General features: G+C 52.4%; 3 protein-coding genes across 3 annotated transcripts; 2 read left to right on the forward strand and 1 right to left on the reverse strand.

Annotated features, from left to right (window-relative positions):
• Positions 1 to 603: 603 nt before the first annotated feature.
• Positions 604 to 4,191, forward strand: PFICI_10475 (uncharacterized protein; the record flags this gene model as incomplete). Its single annotated transcript, XM_007839056.1, has 10 exons — positions 604 to 648; positions 738 to 820; positions 877 to 1,010; positions 1,094 to 1,277; positions 1,330 to 1,388; positions 1,477 to 2,122; positions 2,177 to 2,307; positions 2,362 to 2,463; positions 2,515 to 3,461; positions 3,517 to 4,191. The coding sequence occupies 10 exons, from the start codon at positions 604 to 606 to the stop codon at positions 4,189 to 4,191; spliced, it is 3,006 nt and encodes a 1,001-aa protein (XP_007837247.1).
• An 803-nt stretch (positions 4,192 to 4,994) lies between these two features.
• On the forward strand, positions 4,995 to 6,445 carry PFICI_10476 (NAD-dependent protein deacetylase hst2-1; the record flags this gene model as incomplete). The annotated part of the gene is made up of 2 exons (XM_007839057.1): positions 4,995 to 5,148; positions 5,256 to 6,445. The coding sequence occupies 2 exons, from the start codon at positions 4,995 to 4,997 to the stop codon at positions 6,443 to 6,445; spliced, it is 1,344 nt and encodes a 447-aa protein (XP_007837248.1).
• A 379-nt stretch (positions 6,446 to 6,824) lies between these two features.
• On the reverse strand, positions 6,825 to 8,747 carry PFICI_10477 (uncharacterized protein; the record flags this gene model as incomplete). Its single annotated transcript, XM_007839058.1, has 3 exons — positions 6,825 to 8,152; positions 8,207 to 8,334; positions 8,386 to 8,747. The coding sequence occupies 3 exons, from the start codon at positions 8,745 to 8,747 to the stop codon at positions 6,825 to 6,827; spliced, it is 1,818 nt and encodes a 605-aa protein (XP_007837249.1).
• Positions 8,748 to 10,138: the final 1,391 nt, after the last annotated feature.

Genomic DNA, 10,138 nt, shown 5'->3' on the forward strand with positions numbered 1-10,138 from the left:
TTCTTGGGCGCCGTTTCGGCTAACATGGCAAGGGCTTTCGATATTCATGGGCCAAGGCTCCGATGATGGGTCCCCTTCTTGGAAAGTTCTGAGAGGGTGTTGTGGTTGTTGGTCTGTATGCAACCAGCCCTATTCGAAGCATCCCTGCTCTCGGTCCCTTGTACCGATACATTTGATGATGTGCCCAGGGATCCTATGCATATATCCCGGCTATTAAGACGTCTTGGAGTTGTATCTACTACAAAGGATGACCGGCTTGAGTCGCAACAGAGAGCATTTGCTTATTCTACATGGCAACAACGAGTATGTGTTCCGTGGTGACAATGTCCGTCCTATCCTCTAGAGGCTAGATCACGTATTCCCTTCATTTGGCTATTGATAAAAGTGGTGATAATAGGCGGTTTTGTGGGTTGTCAGACGACCATGACCCCATTATAGCCCGTGTTCAGCTTATGCATGCCTCTTTCTCTCTCTTCACGATGACTTAGGTTGAACTTGTTCAGGACCAAGAGTTGTTTCTTATACTTGGGTCGTTCTCCTCTTGGAGAAATCGAGTTGATCTTTTTCTTCAAGCATCTCATTTCCCCGGAGAGCACTGCCAAGATGACAATCATCAGTCGGGCTGTCGTTGTAGCATTTCTATGCAAGGTAACTGGCCCCCTTCCCTCCCCTCCCCTACCTCGCTCTGTCCTACATTGAATGCCAAGCATCGTCTCATACATTTCATACATGTCTAGTCTGCAGCAGCGAGACTCATACCCCGGGCGCTGTCCATACCGACCGATGTCCCAAACAACTGGACATATGTCGGCTGCTATGTGTAAGTCTCGATGAAGTTTTTCCGTGCATTCGGCTATTTTTCTGAAATATCGATAGTGACAACCTCGATGGCCGCGCCTTGCCTTCCGACGGTTTCAATAATGCTACCTCAATGACAAACCAGGGCTGTGCCCTGTACTGCATGGACAAAGGCTTCCCCTTTGCTGGGACCGAATATGGCGATGAATGCTGTACGTCGGTTCCCCCAGTCTGCATATTGTGGCGTTTTCTGGACTTTTCAAAATTGACTGTTTTCTCTCTCTCCCGCATACAGACTGTGGTGAAAAGGTCGACGAGGCCGCGACAAAGGCCGATAACTCGGAATGTTCCATGGCATGTGCTGGCGATGCCACTCAACCATGTGGTGCTGGAAATAGATTGAGCGTCTTCACCGGTGCAGTCTCAGAGCCTGCTCCTCCCGCACCCATCGATGGATGGGCCTACGAAGGTTGCTACATGTGAGCCAACCCCCCTGGTCTAACAAAAATTCAAAGAGCTGACCAAAATTAGCGATGAAGCTGGGAGAACACTCACTTACGGTGCCCAAGTCGCTGGAGGTGCGGCAGCGAGTATGTGAAAATTTCCGTCTTCATTACCCTTTTGGGGCAATGAACTAGACTTGCGCTTCAGAGACCTCATATCTGACATTCTGTACAGTGACAAATGAGCTATGTACTGCTGCATGCGCTGCCGCTGGCTATCCCCTTGCTGGAACAGAATACTCTGGAGAATGCTACTGTGGTCAAGTATACTCAAATGGCGGAGCTCAAACCTCTACCGGATGCAACATGGTTTGTAATGGTGATAACTCCGAGATCTGCGGAGGATCTAATCGTCTGAGTGTCTGGTCGCGCATCGGCTCGGGGACGGACCCAACGGCCACGGCATCACCCCCGGCAGTGCCCGCACCGACCGGCTCCGGCACGGCAGCCGAACTCCCAGCAGACTGGTCCTACCAGGGCTGCTATAGTGAGGGCACGAGCGGCCGCGCCTTTCTCAATCAGCAGCCAGACAGTCAGACTCTTACCATTGAGTCGTGTGTGACTGCTTGCATTGGCCTTGGCTACAGCGTGGCTGGTATGGAGTATGCGTCTCAATGTTTCTGTGACAACTTTTTGCGCAACGGAGCGGCTCTGGTGGCCGATACCGACTGCGAAATGGCTTGCAGTGGCAATACCGCCGAGGACTGTGGCGCCGGCAATCGGTTATCGGTTTACTCAAACGATACGCTGGTCATTTACCAGCCTCCAACAGCTCAGACAACGGGCCTCCCTGGCGCGTGGGAGTATGTTGGATGTATCTTGTAAGTTGCTGCTGGCCTTGTGTCACTTATTATCGTTGGCTCACAATAGCTCAGGGATGATATTGCTGATCGTACGCTCCCATGGATGTCCATTGATATGCAGAATACCACAGCTGCTAGCTGCATTGAAGGCTGCAGCAGATTCGGTTACGAGGCCGGTGGTATTGAATACGGCTATCAATGCTGTATGGATCTCTCTATCCGCTTGTCAAAAAATAGAAACTGACACTTCTTTACAGTCTGTGGCGATATTGCCGACGTTGTCAACAAGGGTCGCGATGTTTTGCAGCCAGAAACGGATTGCAATGTTGCATGTCCTGGAGATCCAACTCATCTCTGCGGTATGTACTGTACCCTGATTATATATGGGTAGACTTCTAATTCTACACAAGGCGGCGGTAACAGATTGACATACTACAAATGGACTGGCGATACCTTGACCAGCTGGTCTTACGCTCAAGGCACGGCTGCTGGAAGTTACGACTTCATCATGTCGAGTCCAATCATCCCGCTGATCAGCACGGTCGGTGTCAACGATAAGGTCGTCTTTGTTGAAAAGCACGGTACCTCTACAGAGAACAACAGCACAGGATCTTTTGAGTTTGACCCAAGTCTGGCCCCTGACTATGGTACTGCCTTCCGTGAGCTTCAGCTAAAGACTGACGTCTTTTGCTCTGCATCTCTGGTCATGCCCGACAAAGTCGGACGTCAGATCAACATTGGAGGTTGGGCGGGAGAAGACCTCCACGGCGTGCGCCTGTTTACCCCCGACGGGTCACTCGGAACACCCGGCACAAATCAATGGGAAGAGAATGTCGACATCTTGAGCCTGCTTGACCCTCGCTGGTACCCAACCGCCATGACTCTGGCCAACGGCAGTATTTTCATCATCGGTGGCGAGGACGGTTCCGATGGCCCAATGGTTCCCAGTGCTGAGGTACTTCCAAGACCTGCGGGCGTCACGGCCGCCACACATCTCGATTACCTTGACCCTGCGGTGAACACTGCCCTCAAGGTCAATTCGTATCCCTTTGCTGCCGTGCTTCCGTCTGGCGATATATTCTTTTCTCAGTACAATGAAGCAAGAATTATATCTCATGTGGACTTTAGCACCATCAGGAGTCTACCTCAGATGCCAGGAGCTGTCAACAACCCCGATTCTGGTAGAAACTATCCTTTGCAAGGAACTCTGTCTCTACTGCCACAACACGCTCCTTTCACTGACCCATTAGAGTTGCTGATCTGTGGTGGAACTACTGACGGAGCGAACTTCGCACTCGACAACTGTATTCGAACTCAACCTGATGTGGCTGGAGCAGAATGGACTATTGAGAGAATGGTATGTGCTGCAATCTTCATTCACGATTTCACAAAGGGCGTACTGACATGACTAGCCGTCGACTCGTGTTGTTTCTTGCATGGTCGGCTTGCCAGATGGCCGTTATCTCATCATGAATGGTGCCTATAATGGTCGTGCTGGATTCGGTCTGGCCCAGAATGGCAACAGGGGTGCCGTGCTTTACGATCCCACAAAGCCATTGGGAACTCGCATGACACAGCTGGCAAACAGTACCATTTCGCGATTGTATCATTCCGAAGCCGTGCTGATGAACGACGGAAGAATTCTCGTATCTGGTTCGGACCCAGAAGACGGTATCAACCCCCAGGAACATCGTCTCGAGTACTTTTCGCCCGATTACATCTTGTCCGGGGCAGCCAAGCCAACCTTTACCATTACCAACAAGGACTGGGCGTATGGCCAGACTGTCACCTTTACGCTGACGTCTGCCGTGACTGGCGCCGTCCGCGTGTCCCTGATCGGTGCAGTCGGGTCGACACACGGAAACAACATGGGCCAGCGCACGCTGTTCCCTGCCGTGAGCTGCTCTGGCACCACTTGTACTGTCCAGGCACCACCGAATGCCAATGTGAGCCCGCCCGCTTGGTATCAGATGTTTGTCCTGGACGGACCGACGCCGAGTGAGTCCACTTGGGTGAGAGTTGGCGGAGATCCTGCCGGCCTTGGAAACTGGCCAAACCTCCCCGGCTTCACGACGCCTGGTATCTAAGGACGCTGTGGGAGAAGCGATCCAAAGAGTCCTATGGCTTGCCTCTCCCCATAGACATGAACTTTATGACCTCTTGAATTCATGTAATCTCATAGATTTCTTTCTTTTGTCGACCAGAGAGGGATTCAGGCTGTCTCTGCCTGTCAAAGTCTCACGACTGTGCAGGCAAGATTACTGAACCATAATAACTGGGTATCTTACCTAATGTTGGGAGCTGTAATAAAGTATTAGGCATCAAGTCTTAAACATAAAGCATTAAACCCGGTAAACAAGTGAAACTGTGGGCGTCTTTGTCGCATGGCTGTTACGTGTTTCCAGAAGAGTATAAGAGTTTTATGTAGAGAATAAATCGACGCGGTCCAAGGCAGATTTATTAGCACATGCGCCTAAAAACATTGAATGCGACTGCCCCGCCCCCGCGTTCCGCTTGGACAACGTCAGATCCACTCGAGGTTCCAGCGATCGCCGAGCAATCAGATCACCAGCAAAGCTCAGCTCAAGCGACCCCAGGCACCACCAACCAACTACCTTAACTACTGTATAATTTACTCAGGCTGTTACCTATTCTGCGCCGCACCATTTTCCCCAGCCCACAGTAGCAGCACAGAGAACCAAGTTACCCAATTGTGTATAAATTTTCTTGAGGCCTCTCTATCTGCTTGATTTATTCATCCTAGCAGCGTCCCACTTCTGCCTTGAGCATTTTTTGCAGCAAAAAGTCTGCGCCGAATACCGAAACCATAGGTCGCAAACACAAGAACCGTCACCACAAGGGGTCGCGACCCCGTCCCCGATCTCTGAAAATGGGCAACGAAAACAGCACCGTCATCGCCGACGATGAGCCTACGCAGACCCTCGAGAGGCGCGACCTCAGCTCCGTGGCCAAGCTCATCAAGGATGGCCGGGCAAAGCGCATCGTTGTCATGACTGGTGCTGGTATCTCGACCGCAGCTGGCAGTAGGTCATTTGCCCACCCTTCACATGTCTTATATACTACTGCTACTACACCTCTATCGTCGCCACCTCGTTATACAGTCACTGATTACTGCAATTTTGCTCTCTAGTACCCGACTTTCGGTCTCCAGAGACTGGCTTGTACCACAATCTCGCGCGACTCAATCTTCCCTACGCCGAAGCCGTGTTCGACATTGATTACTTTGAAGAGAATCCATATCCCTTCTACGTACTTGCCAAAGAGCTGTACCCCGGACGATTCCACCCCACTATCGCCCACGTCTTTATCGCTCTGTTGGCTAAAAAGAAACTCTTGCGCATGCTCTTTACCCAAAACATTGACTGTCTCGAGCGCGCCGCCGGCGTCCCGGGTGATCTCATCGTCGAAGCCCACGGCAGCTTCGCCACACAGCGATGCATCAAGTGCAAGACCGAGTACCCTGACAAGGAGATGCACGAACATGTGTTGGAGGGCAAGCCGCCAAAGTGTATAGACGGCTGTGGTGGCCTGGTCAAGCCAGACATTGTCTTCTTTGGCGAGCAACTTCCCGCAACGTTTTATAACAATCGTGGCCAGGCTGCCACGGCCGATCTGATGCTGGTGCTGGGCACGAGCTTGACCGTGCACCCATTTGCCAGTCTGCCCATGATGGCTATGGAAGGCGTGCCCAGAGTCTTGTTCAACAAGGAGCGGGTGGGCGATATGGGCACACGAGCAGATGATGTCATTTGCCTTAGTGATTGTGATTCAGGTATCAGACAGCTTGCCGAGGAGCTCGGCTGGGCCGAAGAGCTCTCGAGCATGTGGAGAAATCTTGTCGGCAATACGGAAGCCGACCGACAGATTCTTCACCTAGCAGAGTCTCGGAACAGGGATGAAGTCAGACGGCTTGCTGATGAAGTGGCGGATAGGTTGGAGCTGTCTGATCGAGATGAGGATGGCGAGGGTGCTAACCACTCTGCGCAGGTTGATGAGAAAGAAGCAGCGACAGGCGCGACGAAGGGCAAAGAGGAAGGCAAGAAAGGCCAAGAAGCGAAGGCTGGTCAAGCAGAAGATTCGCAACGCCCTACGTTTGGCTCTGCGGTTGAAGGTGATGAGGATCTTTATCCGGACGCTGAAAAAGCAACGCCTGCGCAGCAAAAACTCCAAGAATCAGCTGAGCCTGGCAGTGGTGTAAAGACAGAAAAGGGGGAAACGGAACTTGATCAAGAGACAGCCTCGTACAGTCGTGCAGTAGCAGACATGGCTGATGAAGGGCGAACCAATGGAGAGAGCAAGAATCCCGATTCTGTTCTATGAAGGATGGACTCATCACCATTCAAGGGCAGTATTACGTAGACCAAAGAATAGCTTCTGTATACCCAGCATGGCATTGATTTACATTCACGTCCTCCATCATTCGTTTCCATCATCTTGGGCATGATAAATTATCTGATACAACATCATCCATTAAAGTTACCCACTACAGCTGAGGTACACGTCCGGGGTTTATAAGGTTGATAAAAGCCAAGAAAAATCCACCAATGTTGTACTTGACACTTTCAGTACATCGTTGCTCCTCACCACAATTCATTGCCCACATAGTGCTTAGCTTATTGGTTTATGCCGAAAGCTATATTCAGGACTGGGTTTTCGCCCTGGTGACTAATCCAAGTCGAGTTCCAAGCCCAGAAAAGTCTTACAATCCAGAGTCCTCCTTCTCGTACTCAGCGGTGGCATAGTAACTACGCCATTGTGAGCACGTCTCCTCAAACGCAGCCTGGTCGTCATCGCTGATCAAGGCGGCCTGCTCACCGCGTCGCTCAACAAAGTCGACGCTGAGGCCGCCGCTGACGTGCCACGCAATATGGCAGTGGAAGAGCCAGTTGCCGGGATTGTCGGCCTTGAAGGCCACGACGAGATAGCCCAGCGCGGGAAGCATGGTGACGTCGCGACGGGTCGGGTTGTCAAAGTTGAGTGAGGCCAGGTCCGATAGGTCAAAGAGGTCCGTAAGCCCGCCCAGCTGTCCTGCCGCCAGCAGAGCCAACAGCTGGGTGAGGGACAGGGGCACATTGAGCGGCGAGGACCGGCCCAGGACCAAAAAGTCGTGGCCGTGGAGGTGCATTGGGTGTGGGATGGGGGACAAGTTTTGAATGATCCAATAGGTCCAGACGTCGGCGTCGTCGACAAGGACAATGTTCTCGTTGCGCGGGTAGGCCGTGTCGCCGTCGAGCACGTACTCGAGCACGGGCTTGTCCCACTGCACGTCAATGGCGCTGCCATTGACGAACCACGTCACCGTCGACGTCAGCGGCGGCAGGCTGAGCGTCACGGGTAGGTTGTCATTGACCAGCACGCCGGGCGTGATGTCCGTGGCCGACGTGGTCCGCTGCACGATGGGCACAAAGTCGTTGCGGTCGTCGCACAGCGAGTCGGCGGGCGCCGTGCCCGGGTCCGTGGGCAGCGCGTCGGGCGCGCCCTCGTACCGGAAGATGGCGGCCGGCGCGGCGTTGTTGGAGGCGCCGCAGAGACCCGTGCCCGAGAGGGTCACGTTGAACCAGTAGTTGTCGACGGCCTCGGAAGCGTCAATGATGATGTCGTAGCGCTGGCCGACGCCGAGGAATACGTCCGAGGCGACAATGGGCTCAATGGGGACAAAGTCGGTCGAGACAATGGTGAACTCGTGGCCTACGAGCGATACCTGGAAGTTGTGCTCAATGGATGGGTTGATCAGGCGGAGGCGGTGCTTGGATCCGGGAGTCAGGGTAACCACCGAGTACTCTCCCAACGATGGGTCTGCCGGGTTGATGTTGGTACCGTTGAAGAGGACATTGTCACTATTGGGTGGAACGGCTTGGGTCATGGTCTCCCGCACGCCTTCATCGGCAGTGATATAATAGTAATCAGTAATGGGGTAGACGCCGAGATCAATGTCATAGTCGGCCGACGTCGGGCCGTTGATGTGGATTGATCCGACAACTCCATTACCATATTGTGCCGAGTGGTGTGAGTGATACCACGAAGAGCCTGAGGTGGCATTAGTAAGTTTCTCGATAAACATGAATAACATCGGTAGCTTACCATACTGTGTAGCTCTCCAAGTATACGTCTTGGTCTGACCAGGAGCTAACGGACATTCAGTGATACCATTGGCACCATCCTGAATATTGGTGTGGTATTGTCGGATACCATGCCAGTGGATAGAGGTACTTGTTCGAGTTAGCATATGCCCGTCATTCATTAACATGCAGGTACTTTACCCATTAGTTTCCATGTTGTTAATGACATTGATTACCAGGGTATCACCCCAGTCGGCATAGAGTACAGGACCGGGAAACTGATTGTTGATGAGCATCACCTTTTCCTTGACCACGCCGTCGGGACCGGTCCAGTTGTTCACCTCGGTGAGCGTGAGGTCAAAGGTTCGGGTGATACCATCAGGGATATCGACCTCATAATCAGTATTGATATCGAAGCCATCGGTCCAGCAGGCCCTGTTATCGGCAGTATTACAACTGGCCGACTGGCGAGGCTGGACTTGCTCAGTTGCTGGTGCTGCGACAGCAGTGGTCAAAAGATGCGCAAAGGGAAGAACCCCTGCAAGAAGAGATGTAGAAAGCATGGCAGGATAAATCACAGTGGAGACGGCCCAAGAGTATTCAATGGTAAGTCAGTCCTGATAGACGACGATCCGTCGAGTTGCAATCGAACCTGGTAACGATCTCCAGTTGATCATAGCCAGTTCGGGAGGAACTCCATCTTTATATACAAGACACATACATCCCTTGACCGTGTTCACAGACTCTGATGCCTATCGCGATGTCGCAACTGTTGTTCAATAATCATTTCGTCACCATGCGTTGCCATAGTTCCATATTGCGTGTCTGACATGCTCCTCAGCTTGCCTCTCCACGAGTTAGACGACAGAGCCGCAACAGAATTCTCATTCATGTGGACTTTGGGATCCGCGAATGCAAAGTTCCAAGGTTCGGAATTCAATAGTCTCGTGCGAAATGCAGTGTGCGTTTGTGCGTGCGCATGGGTCAATTTGCGATATTTTCCATCTCTATTCCTTTTGCTCGGCCGACGGAGATGTGATGAATATGACCGCGCTCACGACTTCACAATCCACAACGCTATAACGCGTGGGTCGTCCTATAATCGCACGAGCCCGCTTCCAGGGGATTGGGATATGGACTCTGTGAATGGTCCGATTGCCCACGACTGAGATGTGATTTATTGGCCATACGCAGCAAGGTGTCAAGGCCGAGTCATTCTCTGTGGATAGTCAAGAAAATGTTATCGGGATCCACGATGTGGACAAGGTGGGATCAATATGCCGGATTGGGGGCGGCCGTTGACTCCACACAAAACAGCCTCCTCCGTCATTGGTATCCTCCGAACGAACCCGTCTTGGAAAAGGCGACTACCAGCCAAGGAGATGACCCCTGGACAATCAATGGCACGACCACTTTAACATTGTGAAGCTTACCCACATCCCGGGATGACTTTACTCGAAATAGAACACTAGGTTCATTATACTATTCAGCTCTGCATGTGGGCGACAGCAATCAGGAAGGCATTCCCCACCAATTATGCTCTACAGACCGCGTCCAGCCCCTTGAGCCGCCGAGTCGCATGGAGCATTTCCAGGTTGGGCGGCTGCATATTGTAACGGCACATTGTGAATGGCGGCTCAGAACAGGGTGCCGCAGTTGCAGCATTGGCGGGCGTTCGCTAGCGACGGGACCGTTGGAATTTTGGGGGTTACCATGATCTATTTATCCAGGACTGTAGCAAAAAGTCATGGCGCAGGGGGTGCGCTTGCGTGGCCGTTTAAGAACATTGCATCCACGCGATCGAATTCGTGCAGCTCAGGTGGCCGGATTAGGAAGGGGAGTCAGCCTCCGCGACCCGGCCGAGTCCAAAGCAGTATAGAGTGCAACTCCATTAAGCGCCTCTTTTTCGCAGTCCCTCGAGGATCATAATCCATGGCTATGGCCTCGGACTTAT

This window comes from Pestalotiopsis fici (genome assembly GCF_000516985.1).
Source record: "Pestalotiopsis fici W106-1 unplaced genomic scaffold PFICI_Scf_7, whole genome shotgun sequence".
Classification (NCBI taxonomy): Eukaryota; Fungi; Ascomycota; class Sordariomycetes; order Amphisphaeriales; family Sporocadaceae; genus Pestalotiopsis; species Pestalotiopsis fici.